The sequence below is a fragment of the Heptranchias perlo genome, chromosome 4, assembly GCF_035084215.1.
Source record: "Heptranchias perlo isolate sHepPer1 chromosome 4, sHepPer1.hap1, whole genome shotgun sequence".
Lineage (NCBI taxonomy): Eukaryota > Metazoa > Chordata > Chondrichthyes > Hexanchiformes > Hexanchidae > Heptranchias > Heptranchias perlo.
In genome coordinates, this window is record NC_090328.1 from 8,482,844 (window position 1) to 8,498,161 (window position 15,318).

The following is a 15,318-nucleotide window of genomic DNA, read 5'->3' on the forward strand; positions in this document are numbered from 1 at the left end:
TGTATATAGCGTCTTTAACGTAGTAAAACGTCCCAAGGTGGTTCACAGCACTGTTATTAAACAACATTTGACAGCGAGCCGCATAAGATATTAGGACAGGTGACCAAAAGCTTGGTTAAAGGGATAGGTTTCTAAGGAGCATCTTAAAGGAGGGGAGAAGACTTTAGGGAGGGAATTCCAGAGCTTAGGGCCTAGGCAGCTGAAGGCATGGCCGCCAATGGAGGGGCGAAGGAAATCGGAGATGCGCAAGAGGCCAAAATTGGAGGAGCACCAAGTTGTCGGAGGGTTGCAGGGCTGGTGATGGTTACAGAGGTAGGGAGGGGCGAGGCCATGGAGGGATTTGAACGCGAGGTTGAGTATTTTAAGTTTGACTCGTTGTTGGACTAGGTGCTAATGTGGGTCAGCGAGCACAGGGGTGGTGAGTGAATGGGACTTGGTGTGATTCCAGATACGGTCAGCAGAGTTTTGGATGAGCTGAAGCTGACGGAGGATGGAAGATGGGAGGCCGGCCAGGGAAGCATTGGAATAGTCGAGTCTGGAGGTAACAAAAACGTGGATGAGGGTTTCAGCAGCAGATGGGGCTGAGGCAGGGCAGAGACGGGCGATATTATGGAGGTGGAAGTAGGGAGTCTTGGTGATAGAGAGGATATGGGGCAACACTAACGAGGCTGCATTTAGTGCCCACTCCTAGTTACCCAGTAAGGGCGGTGGTGGTGGGCCTTCACTTTGAACTGCTGCCATCCTTCGTTCCCCACGATGGTGTTGGATGGTGAACACCAGGATATTTACCTGAATTAGCAGCCTGCACGATTTTCCACCCGTTAAAGCTCGCGGACATAAAACTGTGCGAGTCAGAAATCGGCAGCTGACCTCCGCACCTGAACTCCTAAGCTGCAAAGCCCTGTGCCGGGATGGCTAAATCGTCAAATTTTCCCCCATGTAACTACTGATGGGACTCCTCTATCTTTTTGTTTCTATGTTTGATATATATTTTTGGATTTTTTTTTTGGGTGGGGTGGGAAGTTCATTTTAACCATCCACAAAAAAAAATTGCTGAAACAAGAATAACTGAAGTATTTAAAAAAAAATCTAAATCCTCTTCCTCCGGTACTATGCCAGCTCTTTGTGTGCTATTGAGTGGGCTGTCAACAACAGTTAGATTGGCTCAGTGATGAGTTCACAAGGGCAGTTTGGATGATGGTGGCCCTTCAGCCCATTTGATTTCATCCCTCCAGAATATCAACCCTGCCATCTTCCTTTTTAACGTCAGGCAGAGACACGACCTCTGGTTAACCTCTCACCCAAAAACAACGGCATCTGCGACGACGCAGGGTTTCGGAGAGGAAGCGAGTCCTGAAGTGGTTTGAGAGCGAGATGAGTGATATTACGATGGATGAAAGGAAAATTTTAGATAGTTTAGTTACGCTAAAGGAAGACAAAGCACTAGGGCCCGACAGGATTCATCTTTAGATCCTGAGGGAGGAAATTGCCGAGGCCTTATAAATTATATTTTGAGCGTGGATGTGTGCCAGAAAACTGGAGAGTGGCCAATGCAGTACTTATGTTTAAAAAGGGAGACCAAGCTAATCCAGAAAATTACAGGCCAATTAGCTTGACATCTGTGGTAGGGAAAATATTAGTCATTAAGGATGAAATTACCACGTATCTAGATAAAGAGTAAATAGTTACAAGTAATCAGTAGGGATTAGAAAATGGACCTTCATGCTCGACAAACCTCATCAGATTCTTTGAGGAGGTAACAGGTATGGTAGATGGGGAAATGTAGTGTCCATGGGCTTCAGGGAAGCGCTGTGCCTTATCCAAAACTAGAGGATTTTACAGATGAGCATTTAAAAAGGAGCAGAGCAAAGGTAACACACTCACTCTCACACACTCGCATTGAATGACTTCTGTAAATTGTTGAAATAGAAAACAGGAGATGGTTAAATGGCAGAAGTGATTTTAGCATGAGACAATAGGAGGCATAATGAGAGAAATTAAATACTTTTACAAGACACACAGAATGCGAATGGCTTAAAAAGTTGGGAGAATGAGGCGGGGGAGAAAAGGGAATCCTGAAAAACTGGAGCAGACTCAGGCAACGACCTGGAAACAGAAAGAAGCAGGTCGACACCAAGGGTGCAGGTCACCCTAATAAGAGGGGGGGAGTCAATCACCCTAAGCACCAACCTGTTCCCTCGCCTCCATCTCCAGAGACACCAGCTCACCCATCCCACCTTGCCAGCATAAAGGGTGAACATCTCTCTTCTCTCCTCAGAAGCTGCCTGACCTGCTGAGCGTCTCCAGCATTTTCTGTTTTTATTTCAGATTTCCAACACCTGCTGCATTTTGTTATGCACTAATATTAAAGTAAGGATCCTCTCTTTATAGAACAGCGTCGCCCAAGTGCCACGTGAAGAGTTGGAAAGGATTCAACGGTATCTGCAGACCACTTGCCTTGCTCAGAGGTACCGAAACTAGCGTTCGTTGGTTGTTGAGTTTAGCTGATCTATGCTGGAGTAGTGATTGGAGTGGGGGGAACCATTACATTTAGCCTCAATGTTTCTGGGCTACCGAGAATTAAAAAAAATAATTAGCGCTGTGCCTTGCCTGAACTCGGGACTGTTAGCGCTGTGCCTTAGCCTGAACTCGGGACTGTTAGCGCCGTGCCTTAGCCTGAACTCGGGACTGTTAGCGCCGTGCCTTAGCCTGAACTCGGGACTGTTAGCGCCGTGCCTTAGCCTGAACTCGGGACTGTTAGCGCCGTGCCTTAGCCTGAACTCGGGACTGTTAGCGCCGTGCCTTAGCCTGAACTCGGGACTGTTAGCGCCGTGCCTTAGCCTGAACTCGGGACTGTTAGCGCCGTGCCTTAGCCTGAACTCGGGACTGTTAGCGCCGTGCCTTAGCCTGAACTCGGGACTGTTAGTGCTGGGTCAGCACGTTCATCTGACAACTTTCAATAGTCGTACATAGCTCATGGGTACAGAACACTTGAAAACGTGACTGCACATATAGGTTGGAGATGAGCGTATGCAACCTCTCTTACTCTGGGGATAACTTATTTCAATGCCTACAGAGTTAAGTCTCTAAAAAGGCAGAGTTTACGTACTCTGCTTGTGATGGGCAGAACCATTCCCAGTTCGTAGTGCTTGCCATAATCTGCAAATTGATAATGAATTGGGTTTTATCATTGATAAGTAGTGCGATTTGGATATTCACTCAACATTCCAGAGGTATTCGACTTCAGATTCAATATCGGAGGTGGCTCATCAAGTGAAGCACTGCCTCACCTAGAATTGTCAGACTTACAATGACTGCAGAATGGCATGTACATGAAGCAAGCAATTTCTGTTTTAGAATATTCACTACGCAAAAACTGCAACTTGCAGTCGAACGACCATTTGCAAAACTGCATTTTTTTTTTTTGCTTTTTTAATGAGCTTCTCCTCGGTGACTGGGGCTCCGATCCTGCTTTGCAAGTGCCTATGTTCAAAGGCGTTGCTCGTGCACAACGGGCCAGTTGCCATGGTGACAAGCTGGCTTGGTTGGGCATGTGTAGCATGTGCCTCACCTGCCAAAAAAAAAATCACTAGCTGCCACCGTTCAATATGACTCATTCGTTAAGTTTTAGTTTCTGTTGAACAAGAGTTTGGTGAATTCGTGCTTAAATAGTCTTGATGAGCCAAAACTTTTGGAATGTTGGAGCCTGAGTCTTATTCTGGTTATAAAAGCCTCATTTAAGCTTAAGTAATGATTTTTTTTTCCCTCCTTTTCTTTCAGACACCAAAGATTGTACTCCCTGCTGGACAGGTTCCGTACAACAGTTGCAGCAGACACAGTTAGTCCGTCGCCAATTGTGACCTCTCACCCGCTGGATGGGGACAAGCTATCTGCCATGGAATCTATCGTTGTGGACAAAGTGAGAACACATGAGCAGTGGGACTGCCTTTTCTCTCTTTAGCCTGCTTGAAGTTTCGCATTAAATTGACTGAAAATAGCTGAGGCTTGCTCTGCTAGTGGGCAGCTGCCATTAATTGTTCCTGTTGTGGTGCAGTATTCATCAGATGCCAGTGAGGGTAGAGTTACAAAAACTTGAAGGAGACTCAGCGAAGTTAGTTTTAATAAAAAAAACTTCTATTAATTTTTTTTTTTAAATGCCTTTTGAATCTTGCTAGTAGATGGGAACAATTCATGACATTTAAGAGGTTTTTAAAATAATGAAGCGTTTTGATAGGGTGAATAGAGAGAGGATGAGTCAGTGATCAGAGGTCATTAATTCAAAGTCCTCAAAGAAAGTGTAACAGGGAGTGCATGAGACCATTGCATCTTTTAAGGGAAAAGTGGATAAATATTTGAAGCAGATGAAAATGCAAGGCTATTGGGGGAGGGGGGGTGGAGTTTTGCAGTGGAATTAGTTTTGGACTGCTGTACCCAAAAGCTGGCAAAGACTCAATGGGCCGAATGGCTTCCTTCTGTGCTGTATCCTTCTATGGTTCTAGTAACCTTCGGACAATGGTTTCAACTGTTCTCTGTTGGGGGCACCTGCAAATATTGACATGCTTCTATGAAACCTTTGTCCTAAAACTTGTTATGATTTTGGGTGCCCACCACAAAATTTTTCTGGTGTCCAGCATAAAGGATTGTTGCCACAGGCAAATTCTTTACTTATGCAGAAAGTAATCTGAGAGGTAATGTGTCCCGGGTGAACAATAAACCCATTACTATTTAAGTGCACTGGAAATAGTAACTGTGATCCTCTCCGATGGACAGATAACACTTTGAACATATATCCCAGGTTGCAACTACAAATAAACAGATTTCATTAGAGTGCAAAACTTTACTTAATGCACAGACCCTGATTAAAAACATCTTGAAGCTCTGCCTCAAGTTGCTAGCAGAGTCTAGGCCCTTTCTCCGGCCTAGTCAATATGGAGAGCATCCGTCTGAAATCTCTTTGTGTACTTTCCAGTGGCAGTCAACAGAATGGCACAAAAATGCATTCCCTTCCTGCTGATTGGGAAACCGGTACTCGGCTTGGGGGAGGGGGGGTGCAAAAGAGGTAAGTAATCTCGAGGGGCAAAAAAATAAATCCCTTTTGTGAGGATTGCTTATCCTTAATCGCCCCCATTCTTGGGAAAAATCTCAGTACCAAAAAATCTCTTGGTTAATTTTCAGCCTCTCGTAGGTGACCAAGAGCAAAAAGAAGTTAACTCTCAGCCTAAGAACTTTCATGATGTGGAGATGCCGGTGATGGACTGGGGTTGACAATTGTAAACAATTTTACAACACCAAGTTATAGTCCAACAAATTTATTTTAAATTTCACAAGCTTTCGGAGGCTTCCTCCTTCCTCAGGTGAACGGTGTGGAAATGAAATTTTCGAATCCTTCGCATTTGTAAATCACAGAACAATGCCTGGTGATTACTGCCCGTTGCCAAGGCAATCGCAGTGAGCAGACAGAGAGGTGTCACCTAAAAGGCCACCGAATATACAAACCCCCAAAAAAAAGAAAGAAAGAGAGAGAGAGAGAGAGAGAGAAAAGGAAGACAGTCAATGACCTGTTATATTAAAAACAGATAACATTTGTTCGCTGGTGGGGTTACGTGGAGTATGCCGCGCAACAATCGCCAAACAGGAGGGTTCTCTCCCTGTCGGGGAACACTTCAGTCATGGACATTCAGCCACCGACCTTCGGGTAAGCGTACTCCAAGGCGGCCTTCGAGACACACGGCAACGCAAAATCGTCGAGCAGAAATTGATAGCCAAGTTCCGCACCCATGAGGACGGTCTCAACCGGGATCTTGGGTTCATGTCACACTACACATAACCCCACCAGCGAACAAATGTTATCTGTTTTTAATATAACGGGTCATTGACTGTCTTCCTTCTCTCTTTTTTTGGTGGTTTGTATGTTCGGTGGCCTTTTAGGTGACACCTCTCTGTCTGCTCACTGTGATTGCCTTGGCAACGGGCAGTAATCACCAGGCATTGTTCTGTGATTTACAAATGCGAAGGATACGAAAATTTCATTTCCACACCATTCACCTGAGGAAGGAGGAAGCCTCCGAAAGCTTGTGAAATTTAAAATAAATTTGTTGGACTACAACTTGGTGTTGTAAAATTGTTTATAATTAAGAACTTTCAAGTATTACAGTTACCACTGAAGTCAGTGAACAAGAATTATGAGGTGGGGAGGGGGAATGTTTGCCCTTATGGCCAGACTCCTAAGGTCCTGTTACGTTAAATATGCTGTATGCTGTTTTCTTGTGTTATAGGACTGGTACGTGTCGCTTATCAAATGCCAGTGCTGCAGCCAGTTGAATACGGCTTTAATGGAATGCACAGAACTACTCGATAAACTTCCTGAAGATGACCTCCACTCCGTCATGACGACTAAGGTAATGTTTGTTCAGGCGGCGCGGAATTAGTACTCCTGCTTCGTTCCTTTATCATCCTCACATCACGGGAATAAGCACCCGCAACAGCACAGCAACATTTTGCGTTTGTATAGTGCCGTTAAACATGGAAAATAAATCCTGAGATAAGGAAAAGAATGGATGCTGAGTCAAAGAATGTGATATTAGGTGGTGTGTCCAAAAGCTTGGTCAAAGAGCTCTGTTTTAATGTGGGTCGTATAGTTGGAGAGGTGGAAGGATATAGTGTCCCTGCTGGAAATTGCGACTGTATGGATGCATGTAGAATGGCCCCCCCCCCCCCCCGAGGTATTCAAGGACTGCCAGTTCTTGTGGATCCACTCCCCATTGTCCAGCACCTCCTTCGCGCTTGGAATTATTAGAGGGCTGCTGTGGATCATGCCCCATCATCCGTCACCTCCTTTGCCCCCCCCCACCCCGAGGTAACGTGCCCCGGAAGAACAATAAATCTATTACTATTATTTAAGTGCACTGGAAATAGTAACTGCGATCCTCTCCGATGGACAGATAACACTTTGACCATATATCCCAGGTTGCAACTACAAATCAACAGATTTCACTAGAGTACAAAACTTTACTTAACGCACAGACCCTGATTAAAAACATCCTGAAGCTCTGCCCCATGTTGCTAGCAGAGTCTAGGCCCTTTCTGCAGCGTAGTCAATATGGAGAGCATCAGTCTGAGATCTCCTTGTGTATGTTCTAGTGGCAGTCAAATGATTGGGGCCAGGGGTGGAGAAAAATAATTGCTTGTTGATACCATTTGAACTGAGGGATATGTCAATCTCTGAGTGGTACTCTCGGCCTGTTATTTTATGCCATATTAATGGGCATATGGCCCCAATATAAGCTGAACCCAACTTGAGGCCCTACCGGGTGGCAGAAAATAAACTTGCAAATAGGCCACACGCTCATCTCAAAATGATTTTTCTTTCTTGAAAATGTGTGGTGGCTGTATGTGAGTCAGCACAGTATACATGCAAGATACGTTATTTTGAAGTTCTTGTATCAAATAAAGTACCCTTCGATTTTGTTCCCGATGTAAGTAACCGTTTCAAGTGTGTGACCGGTATATGCAGGAATAGTGGCTAGTGGAAGGATTTTGAGTGCTACTGGGTCCAATCTCCTTTACTTGTGCAATATTGTTGAACCCGTACCATTATCAACATGCCATTTCTACGAAGAGAGCTGGTTGAACTGTTACGTGGCTACAGTGGAGGACTGACGGTGTCTCCGTTGTACCGTTTTCAAACATTGGTTGAAATGTTAATTCTCAACGTGCTGCTTATCTGTGCTTTCCCAGGAGTTCAACTTGAACCTTCTGACACCCTGCCTGGCTTTGGGTTTGCAAGGAATCTCTGCAGAACAGGCCAGCCTGCTGTTTGAAACTGCCAGGAAAGTTACCTTGGATCACGTGGCATTCCATGTCCAGCATCTTCCCAGCAACCATCAGGTGTTCCAAAGGCTGTGTCCTTTGCCCAATTCCTCCTACTGGAATAAGATCGGTGAGCTTTATGGTAAGAGAGCCCTGCTGAAATTCGGAGAAGTGAATAAGGAGGTATGCAGAGGGAAATAAAGATGAAAGAAAAGAAAAGACTTGCATTTATACCGTGCTTTTCACGACCTCAGGATGCCCCAAAGCATTTTACAGCCGATGAAGAACTTTTGACAGGTAGTTACTGTTGTAATGTAGGAAACGTGGCAGCCAATTTGCGAACAGCAAGGCCCCACAAACAGCAATTCGATAATGAGCATATAATCTGTTTAGTTGAGGGGTAAATATTGACCAGGACACTGGGGAGAACTCTCCTGCTCTTCGAAATAGTGCCGTGAGCTCTTTGTCCACCTGAGTGGGCAGACGGGGCCTCTGTTTAACGACTCATCCGCAAGACGCACCTCAGACAGTACAGTGCTCCCTCGGTACTGCACTGGAGTGTCAGTCTAGGTTTTGTGCTCAAGTCTCTAGAGTGGGACTTGAACCCACGGCACTCTGACTCGGAGGCGAGCGTACCACCAACTGAGCCACGGCTAAGACTTGCAGAAGGAGGCGGAGCAAATTAGCTAGGCACAGACACCACAATAAGAAAAGTGTATAAAAGCCATACAGGGAGAAAGAAGTGAAAAATAATTGAAAACGAGGACTGAGATCAGCACAAAACAAATTGGAGTGTGGGAAAAGAGTAGAAAAGCAGTTACAGAAAGAGAGCAACTTTTTTGTGGACGATCAGTTATACTGTTGTTAAAGTTGGAACATAAATCCTCTTGGATTGCATAAAAATATAGGTTTCATTTATTAAACCGCTTTGTTTTGCAGGAGATATGCTGTTCTATCATTCCGTCATTAGTCTGTGTAATGCAGTGGCCCAGTACCTTATGGCACTTCCCAAACTACCACCATCTCTTCAGATTCCCGCTGACAAGGAGGCTGATATTGCCAGGTTCATGGTCATGTCTCTAGAGGTAAGACTTAGCCTTTTTGTTGCAAGTTGGTTATCATTGGCTCCATTGACCAAAGTGCTCTTTGACCTTGTATATGAAGTTAGACCCTTTTTATATTGAGTTTTCCAGTGTGAATAGCACAGTCATATAGTGAGAAGTTGCAGGCTGACTTTTCTCTCTTCTCCCAGGTGCACTTTTTATGTAAACTTTCTTTGTTCAAACAAAGGTGTTTGGGGCCTTGGTGCCCATCTTTTCTATTGCAAGATCTTAAAGTAACAAAAGGCAGCTGTATTTGTTAGTCTGCTTTCCTTTTGGGTTTGCCTCATGATAAACCTGCTGCAGGTCTCTAATACACCCAGACCACATGGGGTTAGGAACCTTTATTATTTTTTTTAAACCAAGAAAAACTCCTGTGGGAAGTGTGCCTGTGTGCGGGCTCTATATAAATTTTAAAGCCAACAGCTCGGTTGAGATCAGCGCCACAGTGACTGCTGACATGATCACCTGAAATGAGCAGATACTGCCTTTAATGGTGGCAGGCTCCTAAGCTGGGAAGCCATAAGAAATAGGAGCAGGAGTAGGCCATACGGCCCAGTGAGCCTGCTCCACCATTCAATAAGATCATGGCTGATCTTCGAACTCGACTCCACTTTCTCGCCCGATCCCCATATCCCTTAGTTCCCCTGGAGTCCAAAAATCCTTCAATCTCAGTCTTGAAAATACTCAGTCTCTGAGCATCCACAGCCATCTGAGGTAGAGAATTCCAAAGATTCACCACCCCTTGAGTGAAGAAATTCCTCCTCATCTCCGTCCTATATGGCTGACCCCTTATACTGCAACTATGCCCCCCAGTTCTAGACTCTCCCACAAGGGGAAACAACCTCTCAGCATCAACCCTCTCAAGCCCCCTCAGAATCTTATGTTTCAATGAGATCCCCTCTCATTCTTCTAAACTCCAGAGAGTATAGGCCTATTCTACGCAATCTCTCCTTATAGGACAACCCTATAAGAACATATGAATGGTTGGTGTCGTGGGGAATGTTTTTGCCCAGCTCTCTCTGGTCATGCGAGAGCATGGAGGAGGGCCTGTGAAATGACCAGATCAGCTTTTGCAGCACCAGTTGATTTTGCCTATAGACCCAGTAAGAGGTAAATAATGCTGAAGAGGAATGGGGTGGAAACACGGTGAGGAGAAGCAGAGCAAATCAGCAGCGTACAATAATTTGAGGACTCTCAATTATCTGCCTATTTCTGTTGTGCAATTGGGATCCTCACAATTATGTCAGATAATTGAGGCTCTACTTTGCATGTGTGTATTTTAAAAAAATTATTCATTCATTCATTCTCGGGATGTGGGCATCCCTAATTGCTTTGAGAAGGTGGTGGTGGTGGGCCGCCCTCTTCAACCGTTGTAGTGGTTTTGATACAACTGAGCGGCTTGCTCGGCCACTTCAGAGGGCATTTAAGAGTCAACCACATCGGTGTGAGACTGGAGTCATATATAAGCCAGACCAGGTAAGGACGGCAGGTTTCCTTCCCTAAAGGACACTAGTGAACCAGTTGGGTTTTTACAACAATCAGACAGCTTCATGGTCAACTTTACTGATACCAGCTATTTATGTCCAGATATATATAAAAGCTGATTTCAAATTCTCAAACTACCATGGTGGGATTTGCTTGCGTTCTCTGGATTATTAGTCCAGTAACATAACCGTGCGTGCTTTGATATGTATATGCAAGGTAAATATTTCATACTTGGGTTGCGTTTTGTGTTAATACACCAGCAACTTATATTTATGTAATGCCTTTAATGTAGAAAATGTACCAAGGTGCTTCAGAGGAGAAACAGCCACTGACCAGTAGTGGAAGGAAGGTTGAAAAACCTTTCAATGGCAGGGTGAAAAATAGTGAAGTTTAGAGAGGAACTTGCAAGGATTGGCCTGAGACAGCTGAAGGCTAAATACTAAGTCTGGTTTTCCAGTGCATTTTTAGAAGCTGAGGTAATCCCAGATAGGTTACATTTCTCTGAAACAGTAAATGGTTCTGTAACCCCAATTTGTATGTTTGAAATAATTGGAACTGCAGCAGGTGTGAGAACATTTTGTCAGTGTGTTACTTCAATCAAATTTCTACCGAAATAAATAGCTGGTATCAGTAAAGTTGACCACGAAGCTGTCTGATTGTTGTAAAAACCCAACTGGTTCACTAGTGTCCTTTAGGGAAGGAAACCTGCCGTCCTTACCTGGTCTGGCTTATATATGACTCCAGTCTCACACCGATGCGGTTGACTCTTAACTGCCCTCTGAAGTGGCCGAGCAAGCCGCTCAGTTGTATCTGCTGAAACCAAGAAAAAGGTGAGTAGATAGAAAATCTGCGAATGCTGGAGATCTGAAGCAACAGAAGATGCTGGAAGTGCGCAGCAGGTAAGTCAGCATCTGGAAAGTGAAAAGGCAGGTCAGTGGGCTCCCACCCGAACCGGTAACCCGTGTCTTCTCTCTTCCGATGCTGTGGGACCTGCTGCCTCGTTCCAACGATACCAGAAGGATATGCTGACAGGGCTAGCTGAAGAAGGGTGGGAGGAGGTTCGTGTGGAGCATGGACCAGTTGGGCCGAATGGCCTGTTTCTGTGTTGTACATTCTGCTTAATTCTACATAACGGTCGTGTGCCTTTAAATCTGTACATCTTATTTTTCCATTTTGTGGTGCAGGCGCTGTGTTGGCAGTTGATGCACGATCAAGTTCCTCTAAGTCTGGACCTGCAAGCTGCTCTGGATTGTTGCTGCTTAGTTCTGCAGCAGCCCGGCGTTTGGAATCTGCTGGCGTCTGCGGCCTACGTAACTCAAGCCTGCTCAGTTATCAACTGCATACGGTTCATCATAGAAGCAAGTAAGGATTTCTTTTTTTCTTTGTTAGCAGAAATTAAGTAAAAAAATGTTGCTTTTTTTTGCGGCTGTCCGAGTGAAAGGTGATAATGCTGTGGGAGTGGACTAGTTTCCATTTGGTGCACTGAGGGTTACTATTAAGCACTCTATAACATCAAGCTCTCCCAGGCCAGGTGCAGCACGTTTAATTAAATAGTGCATACAAAATTGACGGGTAGGGAAAGACTTGCCGGTCCATCAAGCCTGCCCCACACCATGATGGCCAGAGCATCATGACTAGACACTTTCTCTCTCTCTCTCTCTCCCCTCCCTGCCCCCGTCCCCCCACTTCCCTGAAGCTACGTAATCTCCTGGGATAGGCAAAACAAACAGATTAAAATCAGTATTTCTAGGAAGTCCCAGAGAGTATGTCAGTATTTGTAGAGGGTCCTCAGAACTGTCATCATTAATATACATTATCGGACCATTTTCAGAATTTCTGTAATGATGTGTTATGCAGCATCCAGTTTTTTTTACAAAGTAATTGAGCTAATTGTTTACCCTGCTCACCGGGCAGTATATTTATTTGAAGAAAATAGTTCAGTGGAATAAAAATTTTCAGTTCTGAGGAATTTGTTTTAAGAACCCGGAGTTTAGCCACTCGCTCTCGCGTGCTCTCTCGCTGCCTGTGATTGATACTATTTGTTTGTTTCAGTGGCGGTTGAACCAGGGGAGCAGCTGCTTCTTCATGAGGAGAGGAGAAAGTCAAATACTGACAGAACTACAATTGAAGATGAAGAGAGTGCGAATGTGTCTGAGAGTAAGTAAATGTGACTCTTCACATCTTTCCCTCTGGACACGCACACCATCTTAAATTATCATAGCAGTCCGATGACATTTGAAGGTGACAGTTAAGTCGCAATTACCTCCTGTAGTTCTTGGAGGTACTGATTCCCACCTGCCATACAACTGTAGAAGTTTACAGTACAGGAGGAGGCCATTCAGCCTATTGTATCTGTGCTAGCTTTTAGCTAGAACCATTCAATACAAACCCCCCTGCCCTGCTGTCTCCACATAGTCTTGCATCTTCTGCTTCAAATATTTATCTACTTTTCCGTCAAACGATGTAATGGTCTCTGCCTTAACTGCATCCTGTGGCAAAGCCGACCATACCCAACAGTCCTCTATATAACAAAATTTCACTGACCCTCTCTCCTTACTCTCTTATTGGCAATTTTAAATTGCTGATCCCTCATCAGTGACTCCCTAGCCAAAGGAAATTGTCTTTCCCTATTCGCTTCACAATTTTAAAAGCCTCTATTAAATATCTCTTTAACTGTCTCTGCTCCAGTGGAAATTGTCCCAGCATCTCATGACTCTCCTCATTACTATAGTTTTTCCATCCCTTCATCATCCTGATGAATCTACGCTGTACACTCTCTATGGCTTTAATGTCCTTAGTATAACGGGGTGCCCAAACCTGCAGCTTGTACCCCAGCTGGAGCCTAACCAATGTATGAATTCATCATTACTGCTTTACTCCTGTACTCCATACAACTATTCATAAAACCCAAACCTGTATTGGCTTCATCCACTTGCACTCTCACTCTGTGAGTCATGTGTTTGAACCAATGAATTCTATGTCCATCCACACCCTTCAGTGTCTTTCCATTCATTGTATGTTCCCTTTTAGGTGATTATGATAATCACAAAGAGTGAGTTGCATTTCATCTCAGTGACAAACTTGCCCACATTATCATTTCACAGACCAAATGTACTAGCCAGACAACCTCGACTTTATTTCTAGGCAATAACATGAAAGAAAGAACTTGCATTTGTATGGCACCTTTCACAACCTTGGGGCATCCAAAAGTGTTTCACAGCCAATTAATTATTTTTGAAGTGAAATTACTGTTGTCACTATGGGCAAACACAGCAGCCAATTTACGCACAGCAAGATCCCACAAGCAACGAGGAGATAATCTGTTTTTATGGTGTTGGTTGAGGGATAAATGTTGACCAGCACACCAGGAGGACTCCCTTGCTCTTCGAATAGTGCCATGGGATCTTTTGCGTCTACCTGAACAGGCAAACAGAACCCCGGTTTAATACCTCATCCAAAAGGTGGCACCTCCGTCACTGCAGCACTCCCTCAGTACTGCGCTGAGATGTCGATCTAGGTTATGCGCTGAAGTCCTGGAGCGAAGCTTGAACCCATGCCCTACTGACTCAGAGGTGAGAATGCCAAGAAACAGATCACCTCCCCTCGTGGTAGCAGCTAATTTCTTTTTTAGTACAAAGAATTACTTAAAGTTGTGGCTTCAGGGCAAAGACAAATTAAATTTCTTCAGAAGCAATTTTAAACTCTCCGCACAATGGCCTATGTACAAATTCATATGAAAATGTTGGCCTGCACAAAGGTCACTTTACTTCAAAGTCAAGTTGCGTGAAGTATTTTGAGATGTTCTTGATAAGCCGGTATATAAATGCAAGTGTGTGTCTCTTTTGGTTTACATTTTCAGTTGTGTTTCCTTCCTACTTGGTTGGAACCGTTGAGCTGTAGTATCTTGGAAACCAGGACTTGGTTTTGTAGTTATTAACGGAAGTTATGGGGCTCTAATCCTTTCACTTTCTTCCTTTTTTAGGATCCAAGTGCATAACGAAGGCCTGCGATGTGATGGTGGAAATGGTGGAGTGTCTCCAGTCTGTACTGTCCTTTGGGCATGCCAGCAACACCCGAATCCCAGCGTTCCTGAACCCGACACTCAGGAATATCGGCATTAGCCTAGCCAGACTGCCTCTAGTTAACAGCTACACCCGTGCCCCTCCATTGGTGAGTTTGGGTAACTTCATTGTCATTCCTGGGCTTGAAGGGTTCACTCGAAGCAGCTAGAAACTTGATTGACCAGAAATCTGGTACAGTATTAAAATACTGAAAAGGATTAGCAAACAAATAGTCCTTCACATTTGGATGATGGGTTGATTTTTTTTTTTTATTGGGTAATCATGGAGGTATATTCTGTTCCAGGTAAATTTATTATTTAATGAGTTGTGTGTCCTTAATGGCGGAAAGGGGAAAAATCCAAATGCTGTTTAAAAAAAAAAGAATGAAATAAAGACAGAAGATTCTGGAAATAGACAGCAGGCCTGAAAGCATTTATAAAAGAGAAAAATGTGTTAACATTTTGGGTGTGGACCCTTCATCAGAACATGGAGTTTGATGAGCCTACCGTCAAAGCATTAATCCATCTTTTCTATACGTACTCTAACCTTTTCTGTTTCTATTTAGCATTTATGCTTTAATACGGTGGATATGTGAAATCCAGTCGTCATTTTTCATTAGTTTTTCAAATGTAATTTTCTCAAGGTCCATGTTCCCATCCCTTTGAAGATCCTATATGATACAGTATATTGATCCTCTTCTGCTAAATTTACCATCTACAGGCGTAAATAGTCCTAATCACATTTATTGCCCTGTTCCCATATCCCTTCAACTCCTTTTCCTTCATCCACCAATCTAACCATGGATAGCCACATCATTTCTGCCTCAGCCACTAACCTTGGAAATGAATTCCACACTCTCA

At 44.1% G+C, this 15,318-nt stretch overlaps 1 protein-coding gene across 2 annotated transcripts in view; it reads left to right on the plus strand.

Moving 5' to 3' along the window:
* htt (huntingtin) overlaps positions 1-15,318 on the plus strand; it is a 209,063-nt gene that overhangs the window by 152,890 nt on the left and 40,855 nt on the right. For both annotated transcript variants that reach the window (XM_067982438.1, XM_067982439.1), the window contains exons 44-51: positions 2,392-2,468; positions 3,781-3,919; positions 6,276-6,398; positions 7,738-7,951; positions 8,749-8,894; positions 11,582-11,759; positions 12,450-12,554; positions 14,380-14,567. In XM_067982438.1, the coding sequence (XP_067838539.1) occupies positions 2,392-2,468; positions 3,781-3,919; positions 6,276-6,398; positions 7,738-7,951; positions 8,749-8,894; positions 11,582-11,759; positions 12,450-12,554; positions 14,380-14,567 (1,170 nt within the window). The remainder of the gene's footprint in view (positions 1-2,391; positions 2,469-3,780; positions 3,920-6,275; positions 6,399-7,737; positions 7,952-8,748; positions 8,895-11,581; positions 11,760-12,449; positions 12,555-14,379; positions 14,568-15,318) is intronic.